Here is a 24,059-nt window from a genome sequence, read left to right as displayed (position 1 = left end):
GGATCTCATTGAAATCTTTTGAGTGTTGAAAGGCCTAGACAGAGTAGATGTGGACAGGATGTTTCCCATTGTGGGAGAGTCAGGGACAAAAGGGCACAGCCTCAGGATAGAGGGCTCCCTTTCAAAACAGAGAAGCAGAGAAATTTCTTTAGCAAAGGGTGGTGAATTTGTGGAACTTGTTGCCACGTTCATCTGTGGAGGCCAGGTCGTTGGGTGTATTTAAGGCAGAGATTGATAGGTTCTTGATTGGACATGGCATCAAAAGTATGGGGAGAAGGCCAGGAACTGGGGTTGAGGAGGAGATTAAAAAAAACAGATCAGCCATGATGATTGGCGGAGCAGACTCGATGGGCCAGATGGCCTAATCTTGCTCCTGTGTCTTATGGTCTTGTGGTCTAAATTAGAGAAAGGCCAATTTTGATGGCATCAGAAAAGATCCGGCAAGTATGGATTGGATAGGTTGTTTTCTGGCAAAGAGGTGTTGATAAGTGGGAGGCCTTCAAAAGTAGTTCCCACACCCCTGCCAAACTAGTTTAAACCCTCCCTAAATGCTCTAACAAATCTATCCACTAGGATATTGGTTCCTCTCAAGTACATCCTTTATGTACAGGTTGTACCTTCCCCAGAAAAGATCCCAGTGATCTACAAATCCAAAACCCTATCCCCTACACCAACTCCTCAGCCACACATTCGTCTGCCAAATCATCCTAGTCTTATCCTCACTGGAATGTATTGCAGACAGCAATCCACAGATGACTACCCTTGACTACCCTTCTTCATGGTCATCCACCACTCTTTCTGTGGCTGCAGAGTGACCAGCTCTCTAAATGTACATATACTATATTCCTTCTATAGATGTTCTATAATAAGTCTATCAGCAGCTCCCATCACTCTAGGGAGTCTGCCAGGATATACATCCTGCAGGAGAAGCACACCACTAGCCTACTTTCCAGAAAGATTACAAATGTTCCCTTTGACTCAGACTGTAGGATACAAAAAAAAACTACTTTTCCTTGTTACTACTTCCCAGGTCACCAAAATTAGCACTTTAACCTCAACAGCAGAAACCACCTGAAGCTAGCCCTTCTCAAAATGGCTACTCCAGTTAGAGCTGGAGAAGAGAGCTCAGAATGTATTTGACGTCATGCAGGAAACTCTGAATCACAGCTAGAATAACTGTTAAACAAAAGATGAATACTTCTATGTTCCATTTTGGAGCTTTAACATGAATTGATATTTTTTTTTTACAGCTCAAGACCAGTTGTCAACATCAAGGTGGCTGCCACATTTTTTCCAGAGATGGTGCCTCTATCTTTTGCAACCTCTTATGAGCAGAAGAAAATTATTCAAGTTCTTGTCTGTTTTAATGCTGAATCAAATTTTGGATCATTAGGTAATTTTCCAGTACAGAATTCAGAAGAAATGTCAACAGTATTGTTTTCATGATTTTGCTGAGGGCAATTAAGTTTTAAGATCATGCAGGAAAGATTAAGGTAGTGGTGACGGATGTAGACAAAATGTAGGATATTCGTTTGAGGATGTTTGATTATACAACAATGAACAGAGTTTCCCGTAAACAGAATTTTAGGCCTAGATAGAGTGGATGTGGAGAGGATATTTTCTGTAGTAGGGGAGTCTAGGAACAGAGGGTACAGCCTCAGAATAGAAGGATGTCCCCTTGGAACAGAAATGAGGAGGAATGTCTTTAGCCAGAGGGTGGTGAATCTGTGGAATTCAGTTGTGGAGGCCAAGACATTGGGAATTCTTAAAACAGAGATTCATAGGTTTTTGATTAGTAAAGGCATCAAAGGCAATAGGGTGAAGGCAGGAAAATGGGGTTGAGCAGGATAATAAATTGGCCATGATAGAATGACAGAGCAGACTTGATAGGCAGAATAGCCTAATTCTTCTCCTATAGTATGTCTTATATGTCTTCTTATTATGTTAATAAACGGTATGCAAGGTGATGCTCCTAATGCACCAAGGTTGCGTGGGACTACAACTGGAGGTCTTGGGTTAAGGATAAAATAGTTCAATGGTTCAATTTAATATCAGAGAATGTACACAAGACACAACCTGAAATTCTTATGAAGAGAGAAAGAGAGGGACAGAGAAAGAAATAACACACTGGCAGGGATGACGGCAGAGCAGCAATGGCTAGAAATTCTGGAAGCAATTCAGAAGGCACAGGATATATACATCCCAAAGAGGAAGATTCTAAAGGCAAAATGACATAACTGTGGTTAGCAAGGGAAGTCAATGCCAATTTAAAAGCCAAAGAGAGGGCATATAATAGAGCAAAAATTAGTGGGCAGTTAGAGGATGGGGACTAACAGAATACTAACAGAAGGCAACTAAAATAGACTTTAAGAAGGTAAAGATGGAATATGAAAGTAACCTAGCCAATATTATTAAAGAGGATACCAAAAGTTTCTTCAGATAGACAAAGTGTAAAAGAGAGGAGAAAATGGATATCAGAGTGCTGGAAAATGATGCTGGAGGTAGTAATGGGGGACAAGGAAATGGTAAATGAACTGAATAAGTATCTTGCATCAGTCTTCACTGTGGAAGACACTAGCAGTATGCCAGCAGTTCCAGGTATCAAGGGTCATGAAGTGTGTGAAGTTACCATTACTAGGGAGAAGGTTCTTGGGAAATTGAAAAGTCTGAAGATAGGGTAGATGGTGTACACCCTAGGGTTCTGAAAGAGGTGGATGAAGAGATTGGGGAGGCATTAGTAATGATCTTTCAAGAATCACTATGTTCTGGCATGGTTTCAAAGGACTGGAAAATTGCAAATGTCATACCACTCTTTAAGAGCAAGAAGGCAGAAGAAAGGAAGTTGTAGCCTAGCAACACACACAAAATGCTGAAGGAACTCAACAGGCCAGGCAGTATCTGTGGAAAAGAGTAAACAGTCGACATTTCAGGCTGAGAGTCTTCATTATTTTGAGAGGTCTAGAATATAAATGCAAGGGTGTAATATTGAGGCTTCATAAGGCATCACTTGAAGTATTGGGAGCAGTTTTGGGTCCCTTATCGTAGAAAGGATATGCTGAAACTGGAGAGCGTTTAAAGGAGGGTTCACGAAAAGGATTCCAGGATTGAATGGCTTGTTACTATTTGATGGCTCTGGCTTGTACTCACTGGAATTCAGAAAAATGAGGAGCTGTCAAGAAGGCAACTCATGTGAGCAGCTTCAAAGAAAATCATCAAATATTCCTGTTTTGGTCTGTCACAGCTAAAAACCACAGCTACCTCTCTAGATAGTAAAGTCATTTTTAGGTGATTAAAAAATCAATCACTACTCAAATTTGTAACTGTGCTACAAGTTCATTTACCTTTTTTGGCATACTGCGTGCATTCAAGTATAACACCTTCAGTCCTGTATTCATCACCCTTTTCATCTTTGTCCCCCCTTTGCAATGCAACTCATTCCATTTACTACAATTGTGCCCTATCATTGGCTTTTTCTTGCTAGCAATCAGAGTACGTACTACTTTTGTTAGTAAATTGACTACCCCATCCTCAGCCCTATCACTCCAGTTCCTATTATTCTGATCTTCTGTTAGGAAATGAGACAGGTCAGGTGACAGACATGTGTGGAGGGGAACACTTTGGATCCAGTAATCATAATTCCATTAGTTTCAATATAATTACGGAGAAGGATATGACCAGTCCTCAGGTTGAGATTCGAAATTGGAGAAAGGTCAATTTTGATGGCATCATAAAGGAACTGGCAGACATGAATTGGCAAAGGTATGATTAATAGGTGGGAAACCTTCTAAAGTGAAATATTGAGAGTACACAGTTGGTATGTTCCTGTTAGAATAAAAACTTGATTCTTAATTTTCAAAGGATATTGAGGCCCTTGTTAAGGAAAAAAAGGAGGTGCATAGCAGGTATAGAAAGGCAGGAACAAATGGGGTACTGGAGGAGATATATAAAATGTATATAAATATAAAATGTGTGTATATATGTAAATGTATATAAAATCTATAAAATATGCAAGAGAACACGAGAGGGAAATCAGGAGGGCTAAAATAAATCACAAAGTTGCTCTGGCAGACAGATTGAATCTTAATGGCTTCACGGGTATATTAAGTCCAAAGCTTTCATTATGAGAGTGGTCCAACATCCAAGTTAAAATAATATTAGAAATTAAGACTTGGAATGACAGATCATAAGAATCCAATATTAATGTTTAATTGTCAATAAGATGAAAAATGTACAGTAAAATTGGAATCAAGTGGTTTGGGCAAAAAACTGGAATAAATTAAATAGAATATATGAATATATTTTATTCTGCATTTTTTGTAGATTTGACGAATTCTTTTGTTAATTATACCATCAACCTGGACACAAAACAAAAAAACAAAAGGGTAATGTTTACAAAAAGTGATGGAACTCCTGGCGCCATGTCTGATTCTTTGAGCATTTCAAAAGGAGCCTGTAGAAACTATCCAATCACTGTGCAGGTAAGATCAGGATAGTCCTGAAAAGTAGGCAATACATTTTAGTTCTACTCTTCAACTTTTAGATTTGAACTATTTCAGAGATCGTAAAACAGGACAGCAAAGTACAGGGCCTTTGGCCCACAATTTTGTGCCACCCTTTTATCCTACTCCAAGGTTACTCTAACCCTTCCCTCCACTTTTCTTTAATTCATGGGTCTTTCTACAAGTCTCTTAAATATCTCTAATGTAATTGTCTCTACCAGCACCTCCGGCAGTGTGTTCTGTGCACCCACTGCTCACTGTGTTTAAAAAAAATTATATATATATATATATCTCTGATATCCCCCTATACCTTCCTCCAATCAACTTAAATTAATGCTCTCCTGTACTAGTTATTTCTTTCTTGGGATGTCCATTCTATCTATGCCACTTATATTTTACACCTCTGTCTAGTTACCTCTCATCTCCCTTTCTCCCTTTCTCCAGAAATCCCTAGCTTGCTCAGTCTATCCTCATAAGACATGCTCTACAATCCAAGCAGCATCCTGGTAAATCTCCTCGACATCATCATCATTATTATATGTCATGTCCTATGATGTGGGTGATCATGGTCAATGACTGTGATTGTTCTTGGCAAATTTTTCTACAGAAGTAATTTACCATTGTCTTCTTCTGGGCAGTGTCTTTACTAGTCGGGTGACTGCAGCCATTATCAATACCACCTGGCATCAGTGGTCACATACCAGGACTTGTGATATGCACCAGCTGCTCATATGACTATCAACACCACTCCCTAGGCTTATCTGGGGGCTAAGCAGGTGTTACACCTTGCCTAAGGGTATCCTGTATGCTAGTAGAAGGGGGGGGGGAGCGCCTTACACCTCCTTTGGTAGAGATGTATCTCCACCCCCGCCACCCCCTACACCCTCACTAAAGTTTCCACATCTTCCTCTGATTAGGTGACTAGAACAGCACAAATGTGGACTAATTAGAGTGTGGTCACTCTCCAAATGTGGTCTAATTAGAGTTTTTTTTTAAAGCTGCAACAATACCTCGTTTCTCTTGAACTCAGTCCCATGATCAACAAAGGGCAACACACCATAAATCTTCTTAACCACCCCATCAATTTGCAGAACAGCTTTAAGGGGGTCTATGGACGCAGACCACAGCATTCCTCTATTCTAGCACACTGCTAAGAATCCTGCCATTAACCCTGCACTCAGCCTTCAAATTCAATCTTCCAAAGTGAATCACTTTGGATTTCTCCTGCTTGAACTCTATCTGCCACTTCTCATCCCAGTTCTACATCCCATAAATATCCTGTTGTAACCTATTACAATTTGCTACACTATCCGCAAAACCACCAACCTTTGTGTCATCTGAAAGCTTACTAACCTACCTTTCCACTTCTTCATCCAAATCATTTATAAAAATCACAAAGAGCAGAGGTTCTAGAACAGATCCTTGTGGAACTTCATTGATCACCAACCTCCAGGCAAATTATACTCCAACTACTACCTTCAAAGTGATATACCTGCCTTCCTCTGCCTCTGTGGGCAAACCTATTATGAATCCGTCATTCTCTGCAACCCTTCTGCCATCTTCAATGGGATCCTAACAGCAAAAACATCTTTACCTCCCCCACTCTCTACTTTGCACAGGGATTGCTCTCTCCATGATTCTTTGTCCATTCGTTCCTCCCCACTGATCTCTCACCTGTTACTTATCCCATCAAGTGGAAGAAGAACTACTTGTTGACTGTTTGTCAACGGAACTAGGTTAGGAAATTCACTACGTAGCTCGTAATTAATCAAAGCTCACACTTTATTTTCTCTGTACAAACAACATAACTATGTTGACCCCGGGCCAACAGCTTAGAACATGAATTCTACTGTTCCCTCGGTACCAACACTCACTCAGACAACTTGTCCAATTCATAACACTGAAATAGGGGATCTCCATTGGCCAGGTGATCGATCCTTTCTTCGCCCAGCCCCTGGCATGGGGGTTCTTCCTTGTGATGATGGGTCTCTTGAGAGAGTTATCGTTGATTGACCTTTAACATCTTTTTATTGGTTTTGCTCCAGGCCAGCATCCATTTATTGCCCTCTTCCCAGCAAGTGACAATCAATAAAATGGCACTTTGTTCTCTTCAGTAACCAGCTCAAATCACTCCAGGCAGGCAACAACCCCAACACTCACAAACCTGCATGTTACATTATATCAAAGTACACCTCACAAACAACTTCCTTGGAGAAGATCTCTAGTTCAACAGATTACCTGAAGCATCACTGGGTCTACTTTAAAACATAGAAAGCAAAGCACCTTCATCTCGCAAAATGGAGGATGTAAAACAGTTCCTAAAATGGTAGCCTCCATCTCCAAGCACATGGCAGGAACAAAGAAAACTGATCTGCCTGCTTCCACTGTCTTTGACCCATTCTAGTTCAATGTTTTTTTTCCATATTTTAAATCCAACATGGCCAACATACTCATGCCCGTTTACCTTCTCCCCCACCTCCATTCAGAGCCCCATACAGTCCTTCCAGATGAGGCAGCACTTCACCTGCAAGTTTTTTGGGGTCATCTACTGTATCCGGTGCTCCCAATGCAGCTTCCTCTACATCGGGAAGATCTGACATAAATTGGAGGACCATTTTGTTGAGCAGCTTTACTCCATCAGCAACAAGTGGGATTTCCCGGTGGTCAACCATTTAAATTCTAATCCCCATTCCCATTCCGACGTGTTGGTCCATGGCCTACTCTACTGCCATGATGAGGCTACTCTCAAGTTGGAGGAGCAATACCTCATATTCCATCGGGTAGCCTCCAATCTGATGTATGAACATCAATTTCTCTGACTTCTGCTAATTTTTCCCCTCCCTCTTCCCTCTTCTTCTGTTTCCCTCTCTGGCTACCCGCCCCCCTTCTCTTCTCCTACCTGCCTGTCACCTCCTCCAGTGCACTTCCTCCTTCCCTTTTTCCCATGATCCACTCCACTCTCCTATCAGATTCCTCCTTCTTCAACTCTTCACCTTTTCTACCCATCACCTCTCTGCTTATCGCCTCCCCCTTTCCAGTTGGCTTCACCTATCATCTTCTTTTGTTTTCCTTCCCCTCCCCTCACACTCTTATTCTGTCTTCTTCCGCCTTCATTACCAGTCCTGATGAAGGGTCTCAGCTTGAAACGTCAAGATTTTATTAATTTCTGTAAATGCTGCCTGACCTGCTGAGTACCTCCACAATTTTGTGTTTGTTGCTACCAAGATTCCCTGGATCACATGCCTCCTGACTTTCAGAATAAGCCTATCAAGTGGAACGTTGTCAAACACCTGACTAAAATCCACCAGACTCAAAAACAGTTACTTTCCCCAAGTCGTAAGGCTGATCAACACCTCCACCACTACCTTAGTATTTTCTGTCAGTCACCTTATGTAACAGCCTATAGTCACTTTATGGACATACAATCAATCTATGTATATAAGCTATTGCACACTTCTATGTTTATTATTTATTTTTATTGTGTTCCTCTTTTTGTGTTGCATCGATATGAAGTCACAATTATTCCATTCTCCTTTGTACTTGAATACTTTATACTTATACTTTATACTTTATTGTCACCAAACAATTGATACTAGAACATACAATCATCACAACAATATTTGATTCTGCGCTTCCCACTCCCTGGATTACAAATATTAAATATTAAAATATTTAAAATAGTAAAAATTAGTAAATATTAAAAATTTAAATTATAAATCATAAATAGAAAATAGAAAAATGGAAAGTAAGGTAGTGCAAAAAAACCGAGAGGCAGGTCCAGATATTTGGAGGGTACGGCTCAGATCTGGGTCAGGATCCGTTCAGCAGTCTTATCACAGTTGGAAAGAAGCTGTTCCCAAATCTGGCCATATGAGTCTTCAAGCTCCTGAGCCTTCTCCCGGAGGGAAGAGGAACGAAAAGTGTGTTGGTTGGGTGGGTCATGTCCTTGATTATCCTGGCAGCACTGCTCTGACAGCGTGCGGTGTAAAGTGAATACTGAAAATGACATTAAACAATATTGAGTCTTCAATTTGTTCACCACACGCACTAATGTACTTTCATCTATTTGTCACTTCCTTGAAGAATTCAATTGGGCTCATGAGGCAGAACCTATCCTGATGTGGATCTCATGTGCCTTAATGTTCTAATCAGCCTTCCATGAGGCAAATGATTTCCCACACTCAAGGCTATGCAGACTATCCCAAATCAGTCCTTGTTTTTCCAAACACAGATAGTTCTCTTATCCTAGAATCCCCTCTAGCAATTTATCCACTACTGGGTATATCCTAGAATGTCCTCTCTAACAGCTCTGTGAATGTGAACTATATAACCATATAACAATTACAACATGGAAACAGGCTATCTCGGCCCTTCTAGTCCATGCTGAACTCTTACTCTCACCTAGTCCCACCGACCTGCACTCAGCCCATAACCCTCCATTCCTTTCCTGTCCATATAGCTATCCAATTTAACTTTAAATGACAATATCAAACCTGCCTCAACCACTTCTGCTGGAAGCTCGTTCCATACTGCCACAACTCTCTGAGTAAAGAAGTTCCCCCTCATGTTACCCCTATACTTTTGCCCTTTAATTCTCAACTCATGTCCTCTTGTTTGAATCTCCCCCACTCTCAATGGAAAAAGCATATCCACGTCAACTCTATCTATCCCCCTCATAATTTTAAATACCTCTATCAAGTCCCCCCTCAACCTTCTACGCTCCAAAGAATAAAGACCCAACTTGTTCAACCTTTCTCTGTAACTTAGGAGATGAAACCCAGGTAACATTCTAGTAAATCTTCTCTGTACTCTCTCAATTTTGTTGACATTTTTCCTATAATTTGGTGACCAGAACTTACACAATACTCTAAATTTGGCCTCACCAATGCCTTGTACAATTTCAACATTACATCCCAACTCCTATACTCAACGCTTTGATTTATAAAGGCCAGCATACCAAAAGCCTTCTTCACCACCCTATCCATATGAGATTTCACCTTCAGGGAACTATGCACCATTATTCCTAGATCCCTTTGTTCTATTGCATTCTTCAATGCCCTACCATTTACAATGTATGTCCTATTTTGATTAGTCCTACCAAAATGTAGCACCTCACATTTATCAGCAGTAAATCCCATTTGCCATCTTTCAGCCCACTCTTCTAACTGGCCTAAATCTCTCTGCAAGCTTTGAAAACCTACTTCATTATCCACAACACCACCTATCTTAGTATCATCCTGCATACTTACTAATCCAATTTACCACCCCATCATCCAGATCATTAATATATATGACAAACAACATTGGACCGAGCGCAGATCCCTGAGGCACACCACTAGACACCGGCCTCCAATCTGACAAATAGTTATCCACCACCACTCCCTGGCGTCTCCCATCCAGCCACTGCTGAATCCATTTTACTACTTCAATATTAATACCTAACGATTGAACCTTCCTAACTAACCTTCCATGTGGAACCTTGTCAAAGGCCTTACTGAAGTCCATATAGACAACATCCACCACTTTACCCTCGTCAACTTTCCTAGTAACCTCTTCAAAAAATTCAATAAGATTTGTCAAACATGACCTTCCACGCACAAATCCATGTTGACTGTTCTTAATCAGACTCTGCCTATCCAGAGAATTATATATACCATCTCTAAGAATACTTTCCATCAATTTACCTACCATTGACGTCAAACTCACAGGCTGATAATTGCTAGGTTTACTCTTAGAACCCTTTTTAAACAATGGAACAACATGAGCAATACGCCAATCCTTTGGCACCATCCCCGTTTCTAATGATATTTGAAATATTTCTGTCAGAGCCCCTGCTATTTCCACACTAACTAGTCAAGGTCCTAGGGAATATCCTGTCAGGACCCGAAGACTTATTCACTTTTATTTTCCTTAAAGGCACCAGTACCTCCTCTTCTTTAATCGTCATAGTTTCCATAACTACCCTACTTGTTTCCCTTACCTTACACAATTCAATATCCTTTTCCTTAGTGAATACCGAAGAAAAGAAATTGTTCAAAATCTCCCCCATCTCTTTTGGCTCCACTTATAGCCGTCCACTCTGATTCTCTAAGGGACCAATTTTATCCTTCACTATCCTTTTGCTATTAATATAACTGTAGAAACCCTTTGGATTTATTTTCACCTTACTTGCCAAAGCAACCTCATAACTTCTTTTAACTTTTCTAATTTCTTTCTGAAGATTCTTTTTACATTCTTTATATTCCTCGAGCACCTCATTTACTCCAAGCTGCCTATATTTATTGTAGATCTCTGAATTTCTCCGAACCAATTTTCCATTATCCCTTGAAAACCATGGCTCTCTCAGACTTTTAACCATTCCTTTTAACCTAACAGGAACATAAAGATTCTGTACCCTCAAAATTTCACCTTTAAATGACCTCCATTTCTCTATTGCATCCTTCCCATAAAACAATTTGTGCCAATCCACTCCTTCTAAATCCTTTCATATCTCCTCAAAGTTAGCCTTTCTCTAATCAAAAATCTGAACCCTGGGTCCAGTCCTATCCTTCTCCATAATTATGTTGAAACTAATGGCATTGTGATCACTGGACCCGAAGTGCTCCCAACGCATACCACCGTCACCTGACTTATCTCATTCCCTAACAGGAGATCCAACATTGCCCCTTCTCTAGTTGGTACCTCTATGTATTGCTGCAAAAAAACTATCTTGCACAAACTTTACAAACTCCAAACCATCCAGCCCTGTTACAGAATGGGTTTCCCAGTCTATGTGTGGAAAATTAAAATCTCCCACAATCACAGCCTTGTGCTTACTACAAATATCTGTGATCTCCTTTCAAATTTGCTCCTCCAAATCTCGCTCCATATTAGGTGGTCTATAATACACCCCTATAAGTGTTACTACACCTTTCCCATTCCTCAATTCCCACCAAATAGCCTCCTTAGACGAGTCCTCTAATCTATCCTGCTAAAGCCCCACTGTAATATTTTTTCTGTCAAGCAATGCAACACCTCCCCCTCTGTCCCTCCGATTCTATCACACCTGATACAACGAAATCCTGGAATATTTAGTTGCCCATCACACTCCTCCTGCAACCATGTCACTAATAGCTACAACATCATATTTCCAGGTATCAATCCATGCTCTAAGCTCATCCACCTTTCTTACAATGCTCCTAGCATTAAAATAGATGCATTTAAGAAACTCTCCACCTCTTACTCTCTGTTTATCCCTGATGGTGCAAACAACTTTGTTATCTTTTTCTTCTTTCTCCCCTACATCTTCGGTCTGAGTGCTCCCATTCTCTGTCCCCTGCCTATCCTCCCTCACACACTGTCTACTAACTTTCTCTATTTGTGAACTAACCTCCTCTATCCTAGTCTCTTCAATTTGATTCCCACCCCCCCAACCATTCTACAAACGTTTGTAGTTTAAAGTCTCCCCAATAACCTTCGCAAATCTCCCCGCCAGGATATTGGTCCCCCTAGGATTCAAGTGCAACCTGTCCTTTTTGTACAGGTCACACCTGCGCCAAAAGAGGTCCCAATGATCCAGAAACTTTAATCCCTGCCCCCTGCTCCAATCCCTCAGCCACGCATTTATCCTCCACCTCATTGCATTCCTACTCTCACTGTCGCGTGGCACAGGCACTAATCCCTGGATTACTACCTTTGTGGTACTTCTTCTCAACTCCCTTCCTAACTCCCTATATTCTCCTTTCAGGACCTCTTCCCTTTTCCCTTTTCCTTCCTATGTCATTGGTACCACAAACTATCGAGTCCCCTATTACAACTGCCCTCCTCTTCCTTTCCCTACCCTTCTGAGCTACAGGGCCGGACTCTGTGCCGGAGGCACGGCCACTGTTGCTTCCCCCAGGTAAGCTGTTCCCCCCAACAGTACTCAAACAGGAGTACTTATTGTCAAGGGGCACAGCCACTGGGGTACTCTCTAGTACCTGACACTTCCCCTTCCCCCTCCTAACCATGACCCATTTGTCTGCCCCCTGTGGCCCTGGTGTGACCACCTGCCTGTAAATCCTTTCTATCAACTCCTCACTCTCCCTGACCAGACGAAGGTCATCGAGCTGCAGCTCCAGTTCCCTAAAGCGGTCCCTTCGGAGATGCATCTCGGCTCACCTGGCGCGGATGTGGACATCCGGGAGGCTAGGAGACTCCAGGACCTCCCACATCCGACACCGAGAACAGCAAGCTGCCCTCACACTCATACTTCCTCCTTTCCTCAAGTAACAGGGAAAATTGAAAACCAAACCAGGATTTAGCAGGATGCTGCCTGGTTTAGAGAGTATGGATTATGATCAGAGATTAAGGGAGATAGTGCTTTACTCTTTGGAGAGAAGGAGGATGATAGAGGTGTACAAGATATTAAGAGGAATAGATAGAGTGAATAGCCAGCGCCTCTTCCCCAGGGCACCACTGCTCAATGCAAGAGGACATGGCTTAAAGGTGAGGGGTGGGAAGTTCAAGGGGGTTATTGGAGGAAGGTTTTTTACTTAGAGAGTGGTTGGTGCGTGGAATGCACTGCCTGAGTCAGTGGTGGAGGCAGATACACTAGTGAAGTTTAAGAGACAGGTATATGGAGGAATTTAAGGTGGGTGTTATACGGGAGGCAGGGTTTGAGGGTCAGCACAACATTGTGGGCCGAAGGGCCTGTAATCTGCTGTACTATTCTATGTTCTATGTTCAAACCTACTTTGCCTCGCCCGTTTCCGCCTAAACCTGTTGAGCCAAATCCCTTAAGCCTTCACTCTGCTCCCGGCTCACTCCGCAGCCTGCAAAACGACGCTGCCCGCTGCATACGGCTGTGTTCCTTTTAAATCTTCCACGCTTCACTGCTCAACGTCACATGCCTGCGTTGTCCCACCTCTCTGTACTCCGATGAGAAAAAGAAAAAATCATAATGGCTTCCGCCGCACTCCTGCTCCGATTCTCAGGAGAATGTTTTCAGTGGTTCAAGTAGGTGGCTCACCTCCATTGTCTCAAAGTATTTAGTAATGGCAATAAATGCTGGCAACCCTTGTGACACCTAGATCCTAAAAAATGAAGGAGTACAAAAATACGTTAACTCACTCTATTCTGGATTATAAAACCATAAGACATAGGAGCAGAATTAGGCCATTTGGCCCATTGAGTCTGCTCCACCATTCAATCATGGCTGATCCTTTTTTCCCCTCCTCAGCCCCACTCCCCGGCCTCCTCCGTGTAACCTTTGAGGCTGTGTCCAATCAAGAACCTATCAAGCTCTACCTTAAATACATCCTATGACCTGGCCTCTGCAGCTACCTTTGGCAACAAATTCCACAAATTCACCATCCTTTTGGCTAAAGAAATTTCTCCGCATCTCTGATTTAAATGGATGCCCCTTTATCTTGAGGCTGTGCCCTCTTGTCCTAGACTCTCCATCATGAGAAACATCCTTTCCACATCTACTCGGTCTAGGACTTTCAATATTTAAAGGTTTCAATGAGATTCCCCCTCATCCGTCTAAACTCCAGTGAGTACAGACCTAGAGCCATCAACTATTCTTTGTATGATAACCCTTCCATTCCTGGAATCATCCTTGTGAACCTCCTCTGAACCCACTCCATGCCAGCACATCTTGTCTTAGATGAGAAGCCCAAAACTGTTCACAATACTCAAGGTGAGGCCTCACCAGTGCTGTATGAAGCTTCAGCATCACATCCCTGCTCTTGTATTTGAGACCTTGAAATTAATGCTAACATTGCATTTGCCTTCCTCACCACTCACTCAACCTACAAGTTAACCTTTAGGGTATTCTGCACAAGGACTCCCAATCTCCTTGCCTCTCAGATTTTTGGATTTTCTCCCCATTTAGAAAATAGCCTGCACTTTTATTCCTTCTACCAAAGTGCATGACTATGTATTTTCCAACATTGTATTAAATTTGCCACTTTCTTGCCCATTCTCCTAATCTGTCTAAGTCCTTTTGCAGCCTACCTGTTTCCTCAACACTACCTGCCCCTCCACCAATCTTCATATCATCTGCAAACTTGGCAACAAAGCCATCTATTCCATCATCAAAATCATTGATATACAGCATAAAAAAACAGTCCCAACACCAACCCCTGTGGAACACCACTAGTCACTGGCAGCCAATCAGAAAAAGGATCCTTTTATTCCCACTCACTATCTCCTTCCAGTCAGCTAATGCTCTAACCATGCCAGTAACTTTCTGTAATACCATGGGCTCTTAATTTGGTAATAGCCTCATGTGTGGCACCTTGTCAAAGGCCTTCTGCAAATCCAAATATACAACATCCACTGTATCCCGTTTATCTATCCTACTTGTAATCTCCTCAAAGAATTCCAACAGATTTGTCAAGCAAGATTTTCCCTTAAGGAAACCATGCTGACTTTGGCCAATCTTGTCCTATGTCACCTAAGTGCTCCATTTATATTCCACTTATTCCATTTCAAATTTTTGCTGCTGAATTGATCAGACCACCCCAGTTTCTTTACAGTTAAAGCTTTGATACTTACTGTGAACCAGGTAGCTAATTGTATCATCTGTAACTTTTGTATCATTTCTTCATATTTGGAGATATATAGTCCTAGTCATTGTCATACTTTATTGTTCCCAGGGGAAATTGGTTTTCGTTACAGTTGCACCATAAATAATAAATAGTAATAGAACCACAAATAGTTGAATAGTAATATGTAAATTATGCCAGTAAATTATGAAATAAGTCCAGGACCAGCCTATTGGCTCAGGGTGTCTGACCCTCCAAGGGAGGAGTTGTAAAGTTTGATGGCCACAGGCAGGAATGACTTCCTATGATGCTCTGTGTTGCATCTAGGTGGAATGAGTCTCTGGCTGAATGTACTCCTGTGCCCAACCAGTACATTATGTAGTGGATGGGAGACATTGACCAAGATGGCATGCAACTTAGACAGCATCCTCTTTTCAGACACCACCGTGAGAGAGTCCAGTTCCATCCCCACAACATCGCTGGCCTTATGAATGAGTTTGTTGATTCTGTTGGTGTCTGCTACCCTCAGCCTGCTGCCCCAGCACACAACAGCAAACATGATAGCACTGGCCGCCACAGACTCGTAGAACATCCTCAGCATTGTCCGGCAGATGTTAAAGGACCTCAGTCTCCTCAGGAAATAGAGACGGCTCTAACCCTTCTTGTAGACAGCCTCAGTGTTCTTTGACCAGTCCAGTTTATTGTCAATTCGTATCCCCAGGTATCTGTAATCCTCCACCATGTCCACACTGACCCCCTGGATGGAAACAGGGTCACCGGTACCTTAGCTCTCCTCAGGTCTACCACCAGCTCCTTAGTCTTTTTCATATTAATATATATATTACAACAACCAAAACCAGAAGTTATTGAGTCCTGTGGGACCCACAAGTCACAGAAAATCATTTCAGTCTGCTTCCTGCCACTGACATATATTTCTGGATCCAATGTGCCATTTTATCATGGATGTCACTTGTTTTAATTTTTTTTCAGCAGCTTGCCATGTCACACATCATCAAAAGTCTTGCTCCCTCACTGAGTTATGGTAACTTCTCAAAAAATTCAGTCACATTAGTACTAATGATTTCCATGGCCCGTTTATGAATTAAAGTGCAGAATCTTAGACCAGTTTTAGAGGCGCTATAGAAATCCTATTTGTTCTATTTTTCACAGGAAGCCTAACTAAAATTTTTAATTCTTTAATTTCAGCATTGTACCATTGATTGTGTCTCTGCTATTGATATAGAAGTGAATTATAAGCTATACAACAGTGAAGAGAATGCTCAACTACTCTTACCAGTTCTTGACAAATTTACTGATCCTTCAACATCTTTTCAGGTAAAAATAAAATAGAAAAATAACTGAATTTATTAAGGTGGTTTCAAGCACAAGTGTTTAAAGCAAACAATGTGTAGGTAAGTCAACTAAGGATGGGACTGCACCACAACTTGTACTGTGTAACGAGATTGGCTATGTGATTGAATTTACTGTGGCTGAGCACTATGGATACAGTGTAAATGAGTCCTTTAGTTTTAAGATGGGTATAAATAAAGATTACACTGGTTCTTGGATGAAAGTGCTAAACTGGGAGAAGGATAATGAAGCTGGAGAAAGTAGATTGGGGGTTGTTGGTTGAGGCTAGATTCACAACTGGCATATGGAGCCTTAAAGCCCATTTTCTTAGAGTTCAGGGTATCTGGACGAGGAAGTGGAGGGATGGGTTAGTAAATTTGCTGATGACACAAAGATTCGGGGTGTTGTGGATAGTGTGGAGGGTTGTCAGAGGTTACAGTGGGATATTGATAAGATGCAAAACTGGGCTGAGAAGTGGCAGATGGAGTTCAACCCAGATAAGTGTGTGGTGGTTCATTTTGGTAGGTCAAATATGATAGCAGAATATAGTATTAATGGCAAGACTCTTGGCAGTGTGGAGGATCAGAGGGATCTTGGAGTCCAAGTCCACAGGACACTCAAAGCTGCTGTGCAGGTTGACTCTGTGGTTAAGAAGGCATACAGTGCATTGGCCTTCATCAATCGTGGGATTGAGTTTTAAGAGCCAAGAGGTAATGTTACAGCTATATAGGACCCTGGTCAAACCCCACTTGTAGTACTGTGCTCAGTTCTGGTCGCCTCACTACAGGAAGGACATGGAAACCATAGAAAGGGTGCAGAGGAAAATTACAAGGATGTTGCCTAGATTGGGGAGCATGCCTTATAGGTTGAGTGAACTTGGCCATTTCTCCATGGAGCGACGGAGGATGAGAGGTGACCTGATAGATATGTATAAGATGATGTGGGGCATTGATCGTGTGGATAGTCAGAGGCTTTTTCCCAGGGCTGAAATGGCTAGCACGAGAAGGCACAGTTTTAAGGTGCTTGGAAGTAGGTACAGAGGACATGTCAGGGATAAGTTTTTTTTTACGCAGAGAGTGGTGAGTGTGTGGAATGGGCTATCGGCGACAGTGGTGGAGGTGGATACGATAGGGTCTTTTAAGAGACTCCTGGACAAGTACATGGAGCTTAGAAAAGTAGAGGGCTATGGGTAACCATAGGTAATTTCTAAGGTAAGGACATGTTTGGCACTGCTTTGTCGGCCGAAGGGCCTGTATTGTGCTGTAGGTTTTCTATGTTTTTTTTTACCTGGCTGAGTACTAATGACCTGTGATCAGCTGGCTGGAGTGTTTACTGATATCTTTAACCTCTCATTTTTCAGTCTGAGTTACCTACTTGCTTCAAGCAGGCTTCAGTTATACCGGCGCCTAAGAAGAACGTGGTAATCTGGCTCAATGACTATCATCCAGTAGTACATATAACCACTGTGATGAAATGTTTTGAGAGGTTGGTGATGAAACACATCAACTCCTTTGTGAGAAGCAGCTTGGATCCTCTCCAGTTTGCCTATTGACATAACAGCTTCTCAGCAGATGCCATTTCATTGGTTCTTCACTCAATGCTGAAACATTTGGACAGCAAAGTGCATACTTTGGTTGCTCTTTATTGATTATAGCTCAGCATTCAATACCATCATCCTCTCAAAACTAATTAATAAGCTTCAGGATCTTAGCCGCACTATCACCTGTTCAAGTGGATCCTCTATTTCCTCCTTTGCGGACCCCAGTCAGTTCTGATTGACAACATCTCCTCCTCAATCTCCATCAGCACAGGTGCACCATAAGGCTATGTGCTTATCCCCTACTCTACGCACTTTACCCTTATGACTGTGTGGTTCAGCACTGTTCCAATGCCATATTTAATTTGCCTGATGACACCACTGTCATTAGCTGAATCAAAGGAGACTGAAAATCTGGCTAAGTGATGCCATTACAACAAATCTCTTAATGTCAGCAAGACCAAGGAGAATACCCTTGACTACACGAGGAGGAAACCAAAGTCCATGAGCCAGTCCTCATTGAGGGATCAGAGGTGGAGAGGGTCAGCAACTTTAAATTTCTCAGTGTTTTCATTTCAAAGGACTTATCCTGGGGCTAGTGTGTAAATGTAATTATGAAGAAAGCACGGCAGTGCCTCTACTTCCTTAGAAGTTTTCAAAAATTTGGCATGACACCTAAAACTTTGACAAACTTCTATAGATGCGTGGTAGGGAATATATTGACTGGTTGCATCACAGCTGGTGGAATGGAAAATCCTACAAAAAGTAATGGATACAGCCCAGCCCGTCACAGGTAAATCCCTCCCCACCACTGAGCACATCTACACGGACCACCTTCACAGGAAAGCAGCATCCATCATCCGGGACACCCACCACCCAGATCATGCTCTCTTCTCACTGCTGCCATCAGGAAGAAGGTACAGGAGCCTTGAGACTCTCACCACCAGGTTCAGGAACAGTTATTACCCCTCAGCCATCAGGCTTTTGAACCAGAGGGGATAATTTTACTCCACTTCACTTGCCCCATCACTGAACTATTTCAACAACCTGTTGATTCACTTTCAAGGAGAAAGGCCATTTGGCCCATCGAGTCTGCTCAACCATTTCCTAATGGCAATTTCTTTTTTCTTTTGTATTTACATGGTTTTATATCTTTTGTACACTGGTTGTTTGATTACCCTGTTGGCTGCGTCGTTCATTGATTCTATTATGGTTTTTACTGAGTCTGTCCGAAAGAAAACAAATCTTGGGGTTATATATGGTGACATTTATGCACTTTATTAATAAATTTACTTTGAATTTTGAACTTTGAACTTTGACTATCATGTATGGGAATAAAAACAAGGTTCAGAAAACTTGGATGACAGGAGCTATTGTAAGTTAAGCCAAAGAGTAAAAAGAAGCACATCCAAGTTGAGAGGAGAAAATGAGATTGGTTTAGATTGGCATCACTGTTAGCGCAGTCATTGTGGGTTGATGGAACTGTTCCTGTGCTGTTCTATCTTCTATGTAGTATAGCATGCAGTTAGAGTGAATACCTCAACATCTCATATGATTTGGAACCTTGGTCATATCACACCTGGAATATTACATACAAGGTCTATTTTGGTTCAGCTGCCTTGAATATATGGTATGCAAAAGAGGTTCATTAGATTGATTCTTGGATTTAATGAGGGTGCGTGCTGGTGAAGGAAGAGAATGCCCTTGGAAAGAGCTCACTAAGCCTTTGCTTTCAGATTTATTTATTTATTTGTCACATATACATCTAGGCCTGGAGTGAGTCGCCACAGTGGGTCCTGGTTCCTAGTGTGAGGTTTGAACCATTTAAACACCAATCCAGATAGTCCAGGGACTCCTCTCTCCATGACACTTAGACTACGCGACTGCCCCTGGGTTCTGTGCCTAGTGTCTGCAAATTTTGTGGCCACTTGCCTGGCTAATATAATGAACTGAATACTTAGGGCCTTCTCCAGGCTGTTCCGGGAATTTAGATCTAAGGACTCAGTTTGGTTCTGAATGCTATTGTTGTTGCTCACTTCTATCATTTACATGATTTGTTTTGCTTCTTTTTATCTCTTTCTCCGTGGGCGCTGGGGGTCGGTCTTAATTTTTTGATTGGGTTCTTTTGGGTTCCTTGCTTTGTGAATGCCTGTTAAGCAAACAAATCAAGGTTGTATAGTTTATACATTTATTGATAATAAATGCACTTTGAATCTGAAACAGAGAGTGAATTACATTGTTTGTGTTAACAACCAGCACATCTGTTATGTGTGAGATTATGTCACATGACTATCATTAATTTTTTTGATGTAGTCTCTGGATAGCCTCTCGAGTAGCCAAGAAGATCAATGAGGGCAGGGTAGCAGCTTTGGTCTACATAGACTTTAGGAAAGCCTTTAAGGTTTTGCATGGTGAGGTGCTTTAAATTATTCACTTTCTGCCCAGATAGAAGATGAGGTGCTATTTCTCATGTTTACATTGAGCTGGAGGGCACAGATGAGTGGATGAGAATCATTCCAAATTAACTCACCTGGAAAGAGATATAGCCCTAGAGATTACAGACAGCTTCAGAGGGATACAGTGTGGGAGACATCATGCTGTCAGAGAGGGATTCAATTCTACACAATCTCGAATGGCTACAGTATTTGTACCTCCTGTTAGACCAGGAAGGATACAGTGTACAGGAGAGTCCTGATGATCATAAAAGAATATACTTCTGGAGACTCCTATTGGTAGGATACTGGAGTGACAAAGATGTACAGCACTGACCATGAGTGCTGATATAATTCCAATAGAGATGATGCTGGAGATTCTGAGATATTCCTAATGATGCATTAAACCAGCCTGATTGTTACCAAAAATTATTGATTTCCGATTATATTAAATCTGAGGATGAACAGCCTATTTCCACCCTCCAATCCAAGATGGTGTTTGTGTGGACTTATTCTAGGAATATATCCTTACCAATATATATTGATTATAATATTGTTTATATATTTTGATTATATACCAAAGTTTCTCTTTCTTTCAAACAGTAATTCTTTGATTATTTTTTATGATATAACACATCAGAAATGTTACTTCTATCATTTTTCTTTCAGCTCCAATTTCAGAAGGACTGTGGCTCTGATAACATTTGTGATGCAAATCTCACTTTGGAATGCAGTTTTCCAGAGTAAGTTGATAATTCTTTGTATGTTATTATCCGTCATGGAAACAGGACCTTTGGCTTGAATGGCTAACGCTGATCACAAACCCTCCTTACTTATCGTATTGCCCACATTCAGTCCCTCCACTCCACGTAGGTATCCAAATGTTGAGATTGTACCTGCCTCAGCCACTTTCTCTGGCAGTTCATTTCAGATACTCAGTGCACTCTGTGTTAAGAAATTATCTCTCAGGTCTCTTTGAAATACCTCCTCTCTTATCTTATATATATACCCTTTAGTTTTGGATTCCCCAACCTGGAGGAAAGGACCATAACAATCCACCTAATCCAGACCTTTCATAATTTTATAAACGTCTATGAGGTCACCAATCATTCTCATGCACTCCAGGGAATATCCAGCGTAGCCCACCTACCCTATAACTCAGACCTTCTAGTTAAGGTAGCATCCCCGTAAATCTCTTTTACATTCACTCCAGCTTGATAATGTCTTTCCTGTAATAAAATTACCAAAATTATACACAATACTTCCCAAGTGCGCCGTTACCGATGACTTAATGTGGTGCCGACTGATGAAGGCCAACATGCTAAATGCCTCTTCTCTTGTCTATTTCAACAAACTGCACTTATATTCCCTTTCACTGTATACATTTATTGATAATAAATGCACTTTGAATCTGAAACAGAGAGTGAATTACATTGTTTGTGTTAACAACCAGCACATCTGTTATGTGTGAGATTATGTCACATGACTATCATTAATTTTTTTGATGTAATCTCTGGATAGCCTCTCGAGTAGCCAAGAAGATCAATGAGGGCAGGGTAGCAGCTTTGGTCTACATAGATCTGGTCTGTATAGGTCCAGAGCTTGTTTGATTTTCCAAATGCGTTACTACGTGGTTAGCTGAATTGAAATCCATTTCCCATTCTTCAGCACATCTCCATAACTGATCAAGGTTTCTTTGCAATTCATTGTAACCTGCTTCACTATTAAAACGCCCGAATTACCTGATTCTGATCCAACTGGATCCCACCACCAAACACGTCTTTCCCTCCTCCCCCCTCCTTCACTTTCTGCTTTCTGCAGGGATCGCTCCTTACATGACTCCCATTCATCCCTCCCCACTGAACTCCCTCTTGGTACTTATCCTTGCAAACAGAACAAGTGCTACACCTACCCCTACACCACCTCCCTCACTATCATTCAGGGCCCCAAACAGTCCTTCCAGGTGAGATGACACCTGTGAGTCTGTTGGGGTCATATTCTGTGTTTGGTGCTCCCGGTGTGGCCTCCTGTATATCAGTGAGACCTGACGTAGATTGGGAGACCACTTCAGCGAGCACCTATGCTCCATCTGCCAGAACATGTGTGATCTCTCAGTGGCCACCCATTTTAATTCCACTTCCCATTCTCATTCTGATATGTCCATCCATGGCCTCCTCTATTGCCGTGATAAGGCCACACTTATGTTGGAGGAACAACACCTTATATTCTGTTTGGGTAGCCTCCAATTTGATGGCATGAACATCAACTTCTCAAACTTCCTGTATTCCCCCCTCCCTCATTTCACCATTTCCCATTCCCTTTTCGCTCTCTCATGTTATCCCCTTGCCCACCCATCGACTCCCTCTGGTGCTGCTACCCAACCCCTCCCCCTCCTTTTTCTCTTTCTTCCATGGTCTTCTGTCTCTTTCACCAATCAACTTCCTAGCTCTTTGCTTCATCCCTCCCCCTCCAAGTTTCACCTATCTCTTGGTGTTTCTCTCTCCCCTCCCCACCACCTTTCTAATCTACTCCTCAGCATTTTTTCTTCAGTCCTGCCAAAGAGCTTCAGCCTGAAATGTTGACTGTACTTTTTTCCATCGTTACTCCAGCATTTTGTGTGTGTTGCTTGGGTATATTTCAAGTGAATCAGCTGTGATGGAATGGTAGAGTAGACTCAATGACTTAGTGGCCTTATTCTAGTCCTTTGTCTTATGGTCTTATTAGTATTATTAGTAACGTTGCTAGTTGCATCATGTACATTCACCTCCAGATTGTATATATAAGTAATGAATAACAGAGGTCCCAACATGGCCCCCTATGCACACCTTAGTTACAGACTTCCAGTCAATGAGTCAACCTTCAACCATCACCCTCTGCTTTCTATCATCAAGCCAATTCTGAATCAACCTTGCTAGCTTCCTTTGAATCCCATGCAATCTAATCTTTCAAAACAGCCTGCTCTGCAGAACCTTGTCAAAGTTTTTACTCAAGTCCATATAGACAATATCCACTGCCCCACCTTCATCTGTTACCTCTTCAAAGGACTAAAAAGATACTTTGAAAGATTTGCCAGGCATGATCTCCCACACCAAAACCATGCTGATTGTTCCTGATCAGACCTTGACTATCCAAGTGATGGTAGATCTTGTCCCTTAGAATTCCCTCCAGTAACTTCTCTACAACTGAAGTCAGTCTCACGGCTTCTAGTTCCTTGGCTTGTCCTCTCTACCCTTCTTGAACAATGGAATAACATTAGCCACCCTCGGGTCTTCTGGAACTTCATCAGTGGCTGAAGAAGAAGCAGATATTTCTACAAGGGCCTTTATCATTCTTTCCCTTGTCCTCCAATAAGGTCCAGGGTGCACTTGATTAGGCCCTGGGGATTTGCCCAGTTTAAATGCACTCCAAGGCTGAAAATACTTCCATCTTTGTAACTTGTATATGATCCAAGACATTATTACTTATTACCCTCATTTGTTTGGCATCCATGATAGCCACCTTATTGAATACTGAGGAGAAATAGTCATGCAGAATCTCGACCATCTCCTGCAGCTCCATATACAGTTACGAGGATGGAAGTATTTACAGCCTTGAAGTGCATTTGAACTGGGCCCTGAAGATCTTTAAGACAGCCTAGTTTCTCCATAGTCAGCCTTTTACTGTTAGTATAAGATCATAAGACCATAAGATATAGGAGCAGAATTAGGTGATTTGGCCCATCAAGTCTGCT

At 41.8% G+C, this 24,059-nt stretch overlaps 1 protein-coding gene across 1 annotated transcript in view; it reads left to right on the top strand.

Moving 5' to 3' along the window:
• Window positions 1-24,059, top strand: part of LOC140187657 (integrin alpha-E-like) — a 308,395-nt gene that overhangs the window by 133,367 nt on the left and 150,969 nt on the right. Inside the window, exons 22-25 of the mRNA XM_072243179.1 lie at window positions 1,251-1,393; window positions 4,321-4,478; window positions 16,217-16,345; window positions 20,999-21,072. Coding sequence (XP_072099280.1) covers window positions 1,251-1,393; window positions 4,321-4,478; window positions 16,217-16,345; window positions 20,999-21,072 — 504 coding nt within the window. The remainder of the gene's footprint in view (window positions 1-1,250; window positions 1,394-4,320; window positions 4,479-16,216; window positions 16,346-20,998; window positions 21,073-24,059) is intronic.

This window comes from Mobula birostris, chromosome 25 (assembly GCF_030028105.1).
Source record: "Mobula birostris isolate sMobBir1 chromosome 25, sMobBir1.hap1, whole genome shotgun sequence".
In the NCBI taxonomy this organism is placed as follows: Eukaryota; Metazoa; Chordata; class Chondrichthyes; order Myliobatiformes; family Myliobatidae; genus Mobula; species Mobula birostris.
This window is presented reverse-complemented; position numbering and strand designations above follow the sequence as displayed.